Source organism: Oryctolagus cuniculus, chromosome 15 (assembly GCF_964237555.1).
Source record: "Oryctolagus cuniculus chromosome 15, mOryCun1.1, whole genome shotgun sequence".
Taxonomy (NCBI): domain Eukaryota; kingdom Metazoa; phylum Chordata; class Mammalia; order Lagomorpha; family Leporidae; genus Oryctolagus; species Oryctolagus cuniculus.
This window is the reverse complement of record NC_091446.1, coordinates 68,081,279-68,097,591: the sequence shown is the minus strand read 5'-3', so window position 1 is coordinate 68,097,591 and position 16,313 is coordinate 68,081,279. Positions and strand designations below refer to the sequence as shown.

The 16,313-nt window shown below is 47.6% G+C and overlaps 1 protein-coding gene across 28 annotated transcripts in view; it reads left to right on the top strand.

Moving 5' to 3' along the window:
• Positions 1-16,313, top strand: part of KCNMA1 (potassium calcium-activated channel subfamily M alpha 1) — a 781,282-nt gene that overhangs the window by 552,976 nt on the left and 211,993 nt on the right. For 27 of the 28 annotated variants that reach the window (XM_070056975.1, XM_070056978.1, XM_070056976.1 and 24 more), the window contains 4 exon segments: positions 3,563-3,673; positions 6,945-7,050; positions 8,720-8,802; positions 12,006-12,075. In XM_070056975.1, the coding sequence (XP_069913076.1) occupies positions 3,563-3,673; positions 6,945-7,050; positions 8,720-8,802; positions 12,006-12,075 (370 nt within the window). 28 annotated transcript variants of the gene reach the window in all.

The following is a 16,313-nucleotide window of genomic DNA, read 5'->3' as shown; positions in this document are numbered from 1 at the left end:
TTATTCATATCACACCCTGTGAACACTCACCCCTGCTCTCAACCTTTGACTGTTTTCTATCGTATTTGTAATCATTGAAGATACCATAAATTCTGCCTCTGTTTTCCCCATAATATCTTTCCTTAAGCAATCGCCCCTGGAATTTTCAGTAATTTTTCCATAGTCACCGTCCACCCTTCACGCTTCTGCAGGGCCTCCAGTGGGTGCTTCCCCAGACCCCGGCTGGCGGAAGCAGATCTAATGCTGGTGCTGACTTAGAAAGGGCGGCCTCTCCCATCCGTCAATTCCAAGTGCATTTGAACATTTTCAATATGTGAGCTCCTTGCTAACTTTCACTGCAGGGAAAACAAAATGGAGGGGGATGGTTATTGGCATAAAAGGGGGAGGCCGTACATCTTCAGATCAGATACAAGACAGATTGGAACAGTATGGGTCCTCCAAGGTCGCCATGATAATGTACCTAATAACTCTCCGTGGGCAAAAAGGCAACCTGCTTTCAATCAATCTCGCGTTTTCTGAGCAAAAATACCAATTATGTTGAAGGAAGTTTTTTTTTTCCTTCCTTTTTGATAAAGACTGCTCTCCACCCCAGAAATCAGGTTGTAGTTAAAAGATATATATTTTCAATTGTCTAGAATGGTATTGGACAGCTAGCGCCAAATGGAAAAGCCATTCCTTTTTTTTTTTTTCCCTTCCCTCTCCTGCCAGCATTTGTCTACTTCTTAAGAGAAGTGAAAGCTAATTAAAGGCTTAAGGGATAATATTGATTGCATTGGAATATATTTTATATGTACCCAGCACATTTCCAAGTAAGAGAACCCTGGCTTTTTCTAAGGCTGAATAAATCAACCAGCTGAGCCTTTGATTCCAGGGCTGGGTAGCGGGGGGAGGCTCGTCTCCTCCCCTCCCACTTCACACACATCTTTTCCAGGGATGAATGATTTCAGAGGAGGGAGAGAGGCTGCTGGCAGATGCGCCTGCAGTCTTTCACGTACAGGGTAGGAAGGATGGGTGTCAGGCATTTCCACTGACCTATCATTGACTGGGGTCCAGCTTTGAGTAATACCTGGGCTTCGACTACGAGAGAGCTTTGAACTTCACAGTGCCCTGTGTGGGCGGCTGGCTGGGTGGTTTTAACCTCTGAGCTTCCTTTTGTGTTAAATATGGATGAGAAACTTGACCAGGATGCCACACACCTTTGGAAGCAGAGAATCCTCTGTGACTTTCACATCCATAAGACAAGAACAGCCTCAGCTATACCTGGCCTGCGGGGATACCCGTGCATTGGATTTGTGGTGGCCTTGTTCTTAAACTTGGAACTCTGTGGGCAGAAAGCAGTAGAATGGTATTGAGCAGCTGTATTACATTTGTTGGCAGGGTCGGGGTGGGGGGGCGGTCTGGTCTGGAGGAGGAAACCTGTTTCCTGGTCACTTTGAATACATTTGGAAAGTTCAGAATCAGAGACCTTATCTAGCACCTGTAAATTCACTTGCAGCCCGATTTTAAAATTTATTTAGTTTATTTGAAAAGCAGATTGGGGGAATATATATAGCCCCCATCCACTGATTCACTCTCCATGACAGGAGATGCTGGGACAGGCCAAGCTGGGAGCCAGGAACTCAATCAAGGTCTTTCCTATAGCCGGCAAGGATCCAATTACTTGAGCCATTACTGCTGCCTCCCAGGGGTGCACATTAGCAAAAAGCTGGAATTGGGAGCGACACCACTGGGACTGGAATTTAGGCACTCCCGTATGGGACGCAAGTGTCCCAAGTCGAGCTTAACTGCCCTACCAAATGCCCACCACTGCAGCTAGATTTTTCCCTATAAAATCACATGTGCCACAGGAAATATTTACAAATATGACATAGTAAATAGTTACGTGAGTATAATCCACGTGTTCCCTGGTATTGTATAGTCTGATACACTGTGTATTTCACAGCCTTGTAGTCAAGAGGGACCTTGTGAACAGGCTTCGGGCATACGTGAGCACTGGCTGCAGGGCAGAGGGATCCTGGCTCTCTCCTTAAGAACCAGTGACATCTCCCCTCCCCCTTGACGGCCTCCGCTTGCTGGATCGCTAAGTGCACCACCGTAACAATAACAGTCCATAATGGAGATATTATTAACTGCCTCGTGCATTTTATTGATTTACTCTTTGTTCTGCATCATTATCCTTTCACCAATGAGTTTACTGCATTATTCTCACATACTTAGTCAAGCACCAAATTACAACGAAAGGGCAGGCTCTTGTAATGGCATCTAATGGAACATTGCAGAAGCCATCATTGCTGCCTCCCATTATGAGCTGCCTCCAACCAATGAGCTTTCTGCCTTACTGGAATGTGCACAGAGCAATTACGAAGTGCAAAGGACCCAGCCGTGTTAAATTTTACCCAGGAAATTACCGTACTGCGTGCTCACCACCTGCCCAAGTCTTAAAGCACACATAGCGATCCGTCCTCTATCCCTGCCAGTCAGGGGAGCCCAGGGTCATACACCGAGCCCCATGCTACACACAGTCTCATCTCTGGAAGATATCAGCTGTGTCTCCACAGTCAGTCCCCAGCTTTCGGTTTTTGGGGTAAACTCGTGCTCCAAAGTGCTTACTCCTAATTGGGACATCATATAGCAAATAAAGTGGACACGGGGTAGCCTAGTGCCAAAATTAGATTGGACCAGGTGCCCACAGGTATTGGAGGGATGCTGCTCTCAACGTTTCTGGGGGAAGTGCTCATTTCCTGGGCTCAGACACTGTTTCCCAAAACACCAGTCTAGGGCAAAGCAAGCAGTTCCAACCCTACTCGTTCCTTGCTTCTTCCCATCTTGAAGCCAATACCTTCGCCCTTCCAGAAATCGCAGGTACCCTCTGAGCATTGCAGGGACGCATGGCTGCGTGTGATCTTTGATTCCGTAGGCATTCTCTCCCCATTTAGCCCTGAGTAATGCTCACTTACTGTAAAGTGTTCCATGCCCCCATTGTCGGAGGAGTTATGGTGGAAAAATGCAAAATTTCCTTTTTACTGCTTATGACCAGCAGAGCCTATAACGTGTCAAGCCACACATTAGCCACCCTGATAAAAGTCCGCTTTCTTACACACAAAATCATCGTTTCAGCAAGATTTGTTATCTCATTACCTGATAAGCTCTATGTCATAAACCAAGACTCATACTGTAAATCTCCCGGGAGGACGCTTTGTGGGCAGAAAGGGAGAGATATGAATCTGCAAGGGACTTGATAGTGCAGCATTTAAGCTCAAGCATAATGTCACTTATTGTTAAATGCCTAAAACCACTTGGCCAAATGGTTGGGCTTTTAATAGGATTTTGTGCAGCATCAGGTGAGAAGCCATATGCCTGTTCTGTCTGGGAGTCTCTGAGCACCTGCTAGCACCGCCGCTTTGCCTCACAGCCCTCTGGGGGTGGGAGCTGGCTTTATGGAAGAGAAGGGTGGAGATGAACGCTTGCCCTGCAGCTGTCTTGCTTCTTCTGCCTTGCCAGGGTTGGGGTGTGGGGTCATGTTGCTGCGCCTGGCCTGAGCTAACTGGCCTCTCCTGTTCAGGCACATTGTGGTCTGTGGACATATCACTCTGGAGAGTGTTTCCAACTTCCTGAAGGACTTTCTACACAAGGACCGGGACGATGTCAATGTGGAGATCGTCTTTCTTCACAAGTAAGAAGCAGCTCCTGCCATTACTGGATGCTCTACCCAAACCATGCACCCTGCCAGGGCACTCTCTGGGCATCTTCAGGGGTGGCGGTGGTGGGGGTTGTTGGGGATCAAGGCAGAGTTGAATAAGCCATGATCCCTGTTGACCTTGGAGAGAACATTCCAGAATCAATAGAAAGGGAAGCAACACACAAGTTCAGTGATGAGAACAGAACCTGCTTCTGCAGAGACAGTTCTGGGACCACATCTGAGTTGCTCTCTGGGACAAATGCTAGTAAAGTCCCTATGGGTCCTACTCATTATGGCTGTCCCCCCAGCCAGTGGGACCTGCACAATCCACGTGTATATGCAATGTCTGGTGTGGGATAATTAACTGTAGGGGGTGTACATATCAAGAGTGTAGGAGTAAGGCAGCAACCAAGCTAGACACCAATACCAGAGGAATCAGGATGGAAAGTAATGATAATAACAACTGCTATTCCTAGGAGCCTAGGGTGGGGCCCTAGGCCAGTCTTTCATCTAATTTACAGATGAAGGAAAAGTCCATGCCCTGGACTCACGTTCCTCTAACTGAATCCTCACTCAACAATTAATGGAGGTTAATCAAGTTAAGCAAATAATCTATGTAAAGTGCACAGAGCAGAATCAGCCATGTTGTTGAGGGCTCAATAAATGTTAGCTGTTATCATGAACGATCAAATAGATTAGGCTGCACAGTCAGCTTGGAGGTAGGCCTTATCACGTGTGTTTCCCAGGTGAAGAGAGAAGAATATCTGCCCTCTACCCAATGCTGTTGAGGTGTTAAGCTTTGCCTGATGCCCCTGTTAGGTGAAAGCTAGCTTGCAACAGAAAGAGAGACAGTTGAGCAGCTCTGCCATGTTCACGGGGGAGGACCGCCATCCTCCTCCTCTTTCATGGAGATGGAGCTAACATGGAGCCAGCCCTGGTACCACATTGCAGAAGCTCCCATGTTGGTGTTGGCATGACACGGTGCTGACCCCCCCGGGCTCAGTCTGCCCTGCAGGCTCCCTGTTCTGTGGGTCTGTCCCTCGCATGTTTGTTCACAGAATGCCAGACTTCTGACTTGGCACCGTGTTGGATGGAGCACTACCATTGTCCATCTCTGCACTGGGTACTCCAGACTCTAAAAAGACAAAGCCATAGTCACACAGCAGTGAGCGCCCCTAGTCTAATTCAGTGCTCGGCTACTGACCCAGTTCCCAGCTGAGCGTTTCTGAAAGTTCAAGAGAGGCCTGATCTGTGGGTTCTTCCCTCACGTTGGTTGAGCATTTCAGGATGAGTACACATGCAGCAATTAAAGGACATAGATCCAGGATTGTCCAGTGAATGCTGAAGTCAGCTTCATCACGTGGCAGAACCACATAGGGCGTCCCTATCAGGGAGCCATCAGGGCTGCTTGTATTGTCAGGGCTGGCTTCTGTGAGAGGTGGGACCTATGTAGATTTGGAAGACTGGTCGGACTCACAAAGGGGCTGTTCTTCTCTCACCTCCTGTTTAAGTTGGAATAAAAAGCCACCTGCTAATGCTTCAATCGCTAGCATTCACCTTTGCGTCCTCAGCATATATCAATAGCAGATTTGCAGTAGATGACCCGGTTCATTAACCTCCTGAAGCTTTGACTTGATGATATGAGTTTAAATGAGCTAATAATTGCCAAGTGCTTAGAATATTGTCCGCCACTTAGGAAATGTTCAAAAACGTGAACAATGAATGTTGCTAAATAATAAGTGGCAAGCAAGAGTTGACTTAGCACAGTAGCTGACATGCTAATTCCTAACACAGTACTTATAGGTAGTAGATATTTTATGTCTCTGCAGAGTTAATCAAGGAGTAAATGGGTCACTTGTTACATCCTTATCCTCCAGTGAGTGTCTGCACAGTCCTGCCCTAAGAATGGTCGTGAGGACCATGCACACATAGAAACAACATCAGTGCTAAGAGTAAATTAAGTCCCGTGCTTCACAGAGGTGACTTTTTGGATCTAGGCCTGGAGAATGAGAAATCTGTCAAGCTGGGAAGCAGGGGAAGCCTCCTAAGAGCAGAATGGCCCTGCTGGGGGAATCTTGGGCCAGTCTCTCTTGTATTAGTCAGGGTTCTCCAGCGAAAGTCAGTAGGTGAGAGCTGCAGATACAGAGGTAGAGGTAGAGATTACAGGGAGCTGGCCCTCTGTATCTGTAGGGTCTGCATCATTGAATTTAGCTAACCATGGGTCAAAAATTGTGAGAAAAAATAGCATCTGTACTGTTCGGATCAGAGTTTGTTTTTCTTGTCATTAATTCCTAAACAATAAGGTATAATAATATCTCATTTACATTGTTTTAGGAATTATAAGCAATCTAGAGGTGACTTATATTGGAGGATGTATATAGTTTGTATGTGAATAATGCAGCATTGTGTATAACAGATCCCCTTATATAAGGGACTTAACTATCCTCAGATTTTGGTCCATGATGGGTCCTGGATCTAATTTCCTACAGATACTGAGGAATGACTGTATCTATCTATTGATCTGGAGATTGATTGTGAGGGTTTAGCACACTTGAATATGAAGGCTGTGCAGTCCCACAATCTGCTGTTTGGAGGCTTGGAGACTCCAGAAGGCTGGGGTGTATTTCAGTTTGAGTCAAAAGGCCTGAGAACCAGTGGCAGGGCGGGGTGGGGAGGCAGGTTGTAGGTGCTGTACCTCCAAGCCCAAGGGTAAGAGAAGATGATGTGAAATGTCCCAGCTCAAGGAAGCAAGCAAGAAGGAAAAGGAGCAGATCCTTCCTCCCTCTGTCTTTTGGTTTCTTCAGGCCCTTAAAGGATTGGATGAGGACCCTCCCTGCTGAGAAAGGCAAACTACTTTAGTGAGTTTGCTGACTCGATAGGAATCTCATGCAGACACACCCAGAGATAATGTTTAACCTGGGCACCTCACCTGTGTTGTAGTCACATGGACCCACAAAATTAACTATTGTCCTGCATTACAGCCCCAGCTTCTCTGCTCACAAAATGAAGACATTGTATCCTGTAGGTCTCAACCTTTATAAAGACCATGAACTCCTTCATTTTACATTGGTGCTGGTTTTGGTTTTATGTTGAGCTGGATTTTACCTTTCTTGAATGTGAGCCTTCTATTTATGGCAAGAAAAAGGGCTGCTTTGAGGTGGAAGTCTTTCCCCAAGTCCCAATATGGAAGAGAGAGGGGGAAATGGGGCATGTCAGCTGGAAACCCCAGCTCCTGTATGTTAATGCCTGTTCCTTCTCTCTGCAGCATTTCCCCTAACCTGGAGCTGGAAGCTCTGTTCAAAAGACATTTTACTCAGGTGGAATTTTATCAGGGTTCAGTCCTCAATCCACATGATCTTGCACGAGTCAAGGTAAGGAGGAAGAGGTGACTTCTGCATTTATTCCGTCTGGGGGGAGGGGTGGATCTTGCAGTCTGACTCTTTGATGAGGGGAATATGACTCCCGGAATGACCAATGTCATCTCCTAAACCCCTAATGAAATAAGTCACATCCCAGCCTTGACGTCACCCTTCTATTGGGCGTAGGACCTCATGCTACCTACTGGCATGTACTGGACCACCTAGAAGAATTCCTCACTGGGACTTAACATCTTTCAGCATGAAACTTACATCTAAAGGAGTAGACCAGTTGTACCCATCCAGTAATCTTACATGTAATGTAATAGTCAAGTAATCCCCATCTTGAATGCTTACGTTGACCTCAATATAGCTGTGACACCTAGTTTTCACATCTGAGAGAAACATTAGGGTACAGTATGAAATCGAATTTTACTAAGCCATAAACCATTTTGAGCATTTTCCACCCCAACTAAAGACTCAGGCGGCAAAAGTGCACCTGCTGGTGTTGGACATCACTTGATAATGAGCTCATCTTTCTTTCCAGATCTTGCTAAGTTAGGATGTTCTCATGCAGCACGTGTGAAGCTTAGAAGGGAAAGGCAAAATGGCGTGTGCTGCACTCTCATTTTGTAAGCATACCTCGCATTTGCATGCCAGTGGGTGGATATTAGTATTGTGAGTTCGCTGAAGCCTAATGCTGGCTGTGGCCATCACTAATTCTGTAAGTAATAAAGTTGGAAAATATGAGCAATCCAAACGGATTTGGGTAAATTGCTGGCATTGTCAAAGGAATCTTGAGACAATTTGTGACATACCATGGAGGGGACTGCACCTTCCCAGCAGATGCAACCGTGTCCTTTCTGTGAGGGACAACACACCACGCAGGACCGATTTCCAACGTGAACCAGCAGGAGAATTCTAACGCTTATGTAGTCTGGTTCCTATTACCCAGGCATGACCCAAGTGGTGCATAAAGTGAAGCCTTGTGAGAACTTAGAGAAGGTGGTTATTATTCATGGACCTAATTTAAATGCAAACAGTTATTAGCACATGGAGCTCACAGTCCCCCCTAAGGAAGAACCCCCTTTCGGCTCATGTTTAGATAAGTTGTGTTTTGAGTGTGTCTGTAGCAAACCCTTTTATGCACATTGATTTCTTGTCTTTTGAATGCTTGAACACTACTGGAATACTGAGCAGTGCTGAGGTATCTGGCTTGGGATGCTGATCTCTTCCTGGTCCACAGACAGTGACGACATAGCGCTTGGCAGGCTAAATTTCTGAACTCCTCACTGCTCAGCTAACTGGCTGACTGGTTTAGCCCACCGGCCTTCATTCCCTAACTGGAAAAATGAGGATGATGATGCAGATGGTTGAGGAAGGAGGTGAGGGGCGAACTGGAGACTTAGTTAATTGTTTCTACGTGTAAGCAAATGTGCCAAATGAAAAGTACAATTAGCAAGGTACACGATGTATCCTCAGACAGAAACAGGATGAAATGTTTACACTGTAAGAAGAATGCACGACCTACACTTTTGACAAAAACTATAATCTCTCAGGATTGTTTTCTGCTTTTTTTGCAAAGCACCAGGCTCTCTCAGAGAGCTGTCAAGAGAGAGAGGCCGCAGTGGAGCGTGGCTGTTTATATGTTTGTGTTCTGTGATTTTTCCTTTTGGTGTCTTAGATAGAGTCAGCAGATGCGTGCCTGATCCTTGCCAACAAGTACTGCGCCGACCCCGACGCTGAAGACGCCTCCAACATCATGAGGTAACCTTGGGGGCTGTGTCCCACTCGCAGCCTTTTGGGATACTCTGCAGGGGGCTATGTCTTCCAGGCCTTTTTTTCTCTGAGAAGTCTCCTGCACAGGCCTGGGGTGGAGGGCGAGCCGTGGCTGTCCTGGGCGAGGAGGCAGGGCCATCCAGGGCTACTTGCGGCCCCATCTCCGGCCCCATATCCCTTTCTCATTTCAGAAGCAAAGTTGTTGGGTGCTTGTTCTTTCCATACACCCCTAGCCACATCCCACGACTATGAAATGACTTCAAAAGTCAGGACATTTTTCTCTAGGTAGTTAAAGGTCCTTTGCACGTTGTCTCTTCTTTAGCGTCACTGCAGAGCACTTGTTTGAGCTGGACGGGGATAAGACAGAGAATCTTTGGGAGAGAAACGTCACTCCCACTGTCCTCTCAGGAACCCTCCCCTAATTGCACACAGCAATCCTTTGGTCCAAAGACCCCCCTCTCCCTGCAGCTTGGGTTTCTGAGCCCTGGGGATTGACCTGGGGCCAGGGCCTTTGTCTTTGCTTTTAATCAGTGGCCCCAAGAGATAGGAGCTTTCCCTTCAGTGAGGTGAGGGAATCCTCCTGTCCATTCCGGATGCATGAGCTCTCCCCACAGCATCTGGTCCTGATGTCTCGCAGGCAACATCTGGAACAGGCTTCTCTTTCCACTCATTTTGCTTTGGCAATGTGCGTAATCGTTTCCCGGAAGCTGATGGGGGAGCTCCTTCCAGGCTGTGCAGAGAGCACCATGGGGCCTGGCTTCACACCTGGGCCCTTCCCCAACTAGACACACCTGGAAAGTGGCTGTGCCAGCCTCCTTTTAGGATGTGTCACTTGTCCTTTTTTTTTTTTTTAATAAATAGGATATCTGTCCTGCGACATGTTTTCCTATTATTTGAAGCGATGAAAATGCAGATTTTAAGGAACTAGGCTTCATTTGTTTTCAAATAAAAAAAAAAAAAGAGGAAGCTTTATGTTGAGACTCCTCAGAGAAGTTTGGGGCTGGCCCCATCCTGCAGAAGTGATCATAGGAAAGGGTAACAGCTTTGATGTGGACATCTGTCTTCATCATAATACTGCATTTGCACTCTGTGATGAGGTCGAAGACGTTTAGGTCCTAGGCATAGAAATGACTGGGGAAATGTAGTATCAGAAATGTAGTGACGCCATCCATGAAGGAGAAGCAGGACTAAGGGCCAGTTAGCAAAAGGAGATGGGAAGCTCAGGGTTAAGAATGGGCTCTGTCTTCCTCTTATTTGTATAATCCTCTTTCCTGCTTAGTTTAATGAGACCAGTCTGCCCCCTCTGAAATTAAAATGTCAAAGATCTGTTTGAAAGGAGGGAGTGCAGAGAGCATCCTGACGCTGGGAACTGCAGGGCCGGGGCTGACAGAGGCTCAGAGCCCTTGAGTTATAAGCATCGCCCAACACAGCACTTCTTCAAAAATAAAATGAAATCCGTCAAGTGCAAAAGCCCAGGGTGGATTTGTGCAGGGTGAAGCTGGGGTGTGATCCATTTCCTGAATTCCCAAGTTGCAGCTTTTCAGCTGAAACTGCGCCCTGGCTGCCTTCTCTCCCCGTCTTTGCACAAGAAGGGGTGAAGCAGGGAGCGTCGCTGGGTGGGAAGTTCGTGGGGGCGGTGGTAAGACCTGCGCTTGCATCCCTGATGAGGCTTAGGAGGTGGGCCTTTCTGTGGAATTCCATTCGTTAGCTTTCCTTGTCACAGAAGGAAATGTACAATGTCACCTCTGACAGAGTCGGTAATGACAAAAACCATAACTTACACGTGGAGAGAGCTTTTAATGATTTCAAAGCATTCTCACATCTGGTCTCCCATTTGCTGCTCATACCAAGCCTGTGAAGTAAATAAAGCAGGTACCGGTGCCCCCAGTGTCCAGATGAGGAAACAGGACCAGAGAGCTCAGGGATTTCCTGAAGGTCGCCCCTTTCCTTAGCACAATAGCTGTGACTGGAGCCCAGGTGTTTCCATTCTGCTGCTCTCTGCCCCTCCCCTCTCAGCACAGTGATTGACACTACTGAGAACCAGTGAGGGCTGAGGGCTGGGTCGGGGCAGGCGATGTGGGTTGCTACAGAGTACGGACTGAGATTTTCCACCAACTCATGTCCCCCCACAGGACCTTGGCACTTGTCTTTAACCAGCCTTATATTATTGTTTAGACTCGGTTAGCTATGGGACGCTCAGTCCCAGATCCCATTCTAAGAACCCTGCTTAGCCACCATTTCTGCAAGTGGCCAAGTGTGTGTGACGAAAGAGCCACTTGGCATGCTGCTTGTCTGCTTTGTCATTGTTGTCTTAAATTATTAACTCAGAGAACAGACTCAGAGCACATCTTTAGGTGGCCCCCAGAAGGTGAGAGGTGACACATGCCCAAGACCCCAAGCTCTGAGCTTGCTTTCCATGTCCACATGGGTAGTGTTAGGAAAAGAGGCACAGAATAGAGAGGAGGCATTACACCAATCTACAGCCAGACCGAATTTATTCAGAGAAAATAAATTTGTATAGGTAGGTGACCAACTGTTGGCATGCATGTTGATGGAACACGTGGCAGAAGGCCCTGAACTAAGGGGCTGGGCCTTTTTATATTTTAGGAGGGCTAGGGATGGGGGTTGCGGGTAGGGGGCATCAGGTAGAGGTGAATTCCTGGAACTGGTCTTTCAGGTGGCCATGTGGTGCCTTGGGAACCTGGGAAAGAATGCAGGGATTCAATAGGGGTTCAAGGCAATAGGGTGGGAGACTTGATTGAGATCCAAGGGCAAGGGATCAATTCCAGTGTTCATCTCTCTTTTGGAGGATGAGTGAGAATGGCTAAGGCTTATGTCCTTGTTTCATCAGGTAGTAAGCCTGTGGCTCCTGTTCCAGAATTCCTTCCCAAGTCCTCCAGGTTACACACACACACACACACACACACACACCCCAGCACCAAGGCATCCCACAGCTGCTGCACACTAGCCCAGGAAATAGCCTGTGACAATTTTGTGATTTCTCTTCCAACACCACCAAGAGGTAAGGTGGCGGAAATGCTGTTGAAGTTGGTCCAGTGCCTTGAGGCCCTCTGAATGGCCTTGGCTGCTGGCCCCACGTGTGCCCCATTTGGAGATAATCAGGTTCATCTTCCTCTCAGACTCTGTGGGACAGGCCCTTCCTGCCTCAGCGTTGGTTCTTTCTTTTGCAGAGTCATCTCCATAAAGAACTACCATCCGAAGATACGGATCATCACCCAGATGCTGCAGTACCACAATAAGGTAGGCCAGTGAGGGCCTGGTCCAGGCTTGAAGGCATCTGCATGGCTGTCATTTCAGTCTCTGCCACCTCTCCATGCAGCCACACATGAGTGCGCCCACACACAGACACCAGTGCAAGACAAAGGCCTGAGTGAAGATAGAAATCTCCCCAGCAGGGGTGGATGTCTGGCCTAACGAGTGAGACACCCACATCCCACACTGGAGCGCCTGGTTCAGGTCTCTGCTCTGGCTCCTGATTTCAGCTTCTTCCGAATGTGTACCCTGGGGGGCATCAGGTGATGGCTCAAGCAGTTGGGTCCCTTCTTCCACCCATACCAGAGACACAGATTGAATTCCCAGCCCCTGAATTCAGCCTGGTACAGACCCGCTCTTTGAAGGCATTTGGGGAATGAATCAGCTAATGAGTGCACTTGCATATGATCTTCAACCCAGCCCTCCAGCTCTGTCTCTGTACCTCTCAAATAAGTTAAAACCAAAAATATCCCTGGCACATTTCTTTACTCCTGACAACTGGTTTGCAGCTGGCCACTAGAGGGGAACTCCTTCATGTACCGATTTGTTCTTTCAGGAAGCATCCATTGAATGTCAGGATTGGATATTTTGTATTCTTAGGTTGCAGCCATACCTTGGTTCCAACAGCTTCATCTTTATGTACTGCATTTCTTCATTGCGTTAGTGATTGACTCGCTACTGTGCAGCGAGCACTCTCTGATGCCCAGAGGGCTGTCATTGAAGGAGGGGGCTGGATTTGTGCCCTCAGCTGAAGAGTTCAGGGGTAAAGCAGGCCCCAGGCAGCTGACAGGGCGTCTCTATCTGACATCAGGTGCGTTGAAGGAGCGTCGTGCTGAACACAGGATGTGCAGCATGGCATTCTTGCATTCGGGATGAGAATTTGCAGAGCTGAATTCAGGAAGATAGTTGACTTTCCAGAGATTGAACGTAAAGGAATGTTTAGCTCGGGATTGATTGGGAAGAAAACACACATCAGAGTCTGCGTTGTTTCCCGTGATTACCCCTCAGTACACCGGGGTCCAGTCTCTCATTCAGGGGCGCTGCTCCTTCACTTGGCCAGTCAGTAAACTCCCCAGAAGACAGCTTTGGGGGAGGAAAGGTGGCACCTTGCTCTGCTTGACACAGCACCAGCTTTCTCCTTTAATGAAGCTTTGAAACTGGAGGCCACGCCATACCTGGGGCCAGGTGTCTTGTCTGAACAGAATAACTCCCTGCTGGGTGATGAGTGAGAGTGTGCCCCATCTTACAGGCCATATTCCCTGCGAAATAGGCCATCAGGTGACCCAGAGAAATCCCCCTTCTGCCAAATGCACCAGCACCATGCCATTATCCTGTAATTGCTGGCAGTTGCTGGCAAACGCCGGCCCATTGTGGAGGCCCAGCAGCGGCCATTGTTGAGTGGAGCCTGCTGTCAGTGGCTGGCCCACGGCTGGGAACTGCTGCCCGCTGCCAAGCACTGGCCAGCCCTCGGCAGGTGGCTCTGCGGCACACGCTGCTCTGCAGCCAGTGGGCTTGGTGGTGGGCACCACCAGGTCACGTTCTCCTGTCTGGAAACTCAAGGACACTGAAGAGAGAAAGTGAGGACATTGGGAACCCACAGGCGTCAGCCCGGGGCTGTTTTTTGACAGCAGCCCTTGTAGGCGGGGGTGAATTTTGTTAATAAGATTGTGACTGGTGACAGCCCCTGCCGCTGTGACTGTTCCTTCTTTCATTTGTTATTTGAAATTTCCTTTAGTGTGGGAGTACTTTAAGCTGTTGTTTAGATTTTTGGCTGAATTTAGATTGAATAGGAAAATTAATGTTGTATGTGTAGAAAGGGATGTCAGTTCTTGCTTTTTTTTGTCTCCTTCCAATGAGTGCTTATGTAGTGCCTTCAAGAAATTAAGGAGAGTTACTGTTATGTGGTTCTTGTCAAACTCAAAGTAGCTCACTGGCCTAACGTCCAGACGGTACCTGGCCGGGAATAGCATGATCCTAGCACCTGATGTCTGACGAATCTAGGCATTGAGGTACCCAGAACAGCAATGAAGCCACCCACCAACCCATAATTATTTGTTTAGAACACGTTTTGTTTAGAATTATCTAGGAATATTTGGGTTTGAGGGCTAGGCAAAAATCACTTACAGATCCCTGTAAGATTAGGAAGGCCCAGGGATAGAGTGACCTTGACCCAAGGCGTGTTTTTCTGCCATTTCATCCTCTCTCTTCCAGCAAGAGGACGGACACCCTGGTCATCGCTTTGACCCCATTCCTTGTAGAGCTCCAGTAGGACATTCTCTCTTTTCCTCAAAGTTTTGCTGTGTATCTTAAGATGCTTCTACCTAACCTTTTAACTTGTTTTCTTTCTTTTCTCTTTTGATATTTGTTTTCTTCCCATCTTGGTTCTTTCTCTATACCTGCCTTAGATGCCCAGAAATTTCTACCCATTAAAACTTGTTTTCGGGAAGACCTGGGACGTGCATGTAAATTCATGTTACAACGAACATATTCCAAGGGATAGTTCATTCCATCATTGGACACCAGCCTTGAACTAGAAAACATTTCAACCCTTTGTGATCTAGTGATGGTGATGTCTAGAGCCCAGAGGGATAAAGGGAAACTGCCTGCTTTCGCTTTGTGTAAAACTGGCCCACATTTGTCATCATCATAACCATAGACATTTGTGTCGTATTTTATGATTTTAAAAGAGCTTTGACATCCATTATCTCATTTAGTCCTCATTGGACCATCTGTGCATTTTAGCATCCCAGTGTAACTTCAGACTAGGGAGTCTAAGCTCTGTCATACAGAGAACAACTCTGTTGGGTACAAACCATGCTCGTTCAGCGCCAGCAAGCTAAGAGATGGACTTGCAGCTGCCACTGTCTCTTTCGGTGGAGCCGTAGCCCTTGGACCAAGCTGTGTTTCCTGAGAGTAGGCCTTGCATAGAAGGGCTGTTGCTCTCTAAAGAGATCTTTCATATGACCACACTTCCCGTGGAGAGCAGCATATTCAGTCTGGCCATCTCTGAATGCAAAAGAAAGGTGGGCCAGAGCTCCTTCTAATGTGAGCTTAAGTGGCTCGAAGCTCTTCAAGAATGGTTCGTGATGGCTGGCAAAGTATCACTCCCAATAATTTACCTATTGATGACCTTTAAAAAAATGTTCCCAATAGACTCCAGCAAAGGAGGCCTTTGTCTCTGACTTGGAAGCCATGTGCCAATGGCCTAATGCAAAGGCAAGCCCTGTGAGCTGCCTCACTGGAAACGCTTATACTTGTGCAGTTGTATTAAGGTGCTTCCTGTTCTGTGGCCTTTTTTTGTTCTTCGTGGTGGCTTCTCCAAAGTCCATTGTCTGTAGTGAGAGCTGAAACTAGGGCTGGAATGCATTTCCCGAGACAGCCTATTTTCACGTTCCTTCTCCGTGAGATGAGGGTGGTGCAGTGGCAGAAGTGGAAGGAAGCCCTGGTCCTGGTAGACCTGCTCTTTGTCATCTCCGCATTAGAGAGGATTTGCCTCCCGACTGCTGTGTATTTGGTAAGCCTGGCATTTTCTACCAGACTCAAATGAAAAAGGACAAAGTTGTCAGAAACAGAGAATGTGAGTTCGTGGGTCCATCTGCTCTCTTTGTTCCATGCACACAGACCTCCCTGCTAGTCCCTGGCACATCACCCTCACTCCCTGCCCCATGCCTGGGGAAAACATCAGGGCCCGAGAGGAGACCATGGAATCCTGAGACATGAAACAAACTTGGTGTTCTTGTGCAATAACATGTAAAATATGTCTAAAGAACTCAAACCAGATGAGGGCATGCAAGACCCACGGCCTACACGGGTGTTAGATCCTGGATGACACTTGGGGGATAGGAGAGATTTCCTTGGACGGGTTTTCTGTGTGTGTTTGAGGGTGGCATGAAGGCTTTGTGGTGTGTCTCTGGGGCATGGACCACCCAAGTCTCCTTTCACTCACAATGATTTACTTGGTCGTTACTCAAGAGTTAATTTCTCTCCATTCTTCTCAGATGATGTGACTGCAAGTCAATATTTATCCACTTAAACTGACGTGCTCTCCACAGTGCTAGGGCCACGAGGTGGGAAAGTGGCTTTGTAAGCCAGTGATGAGTAGGGAGAGAAATGGGCCAAAGGCAGGGCCAGTGGTGGGAGGGAGTTGACTCCAAGATGGGGGGCAGTTCTCTGACGCTCAGCCCCACAGATGTTCTCTTCTGCTGTGTGGCCCACATGCAGCCATG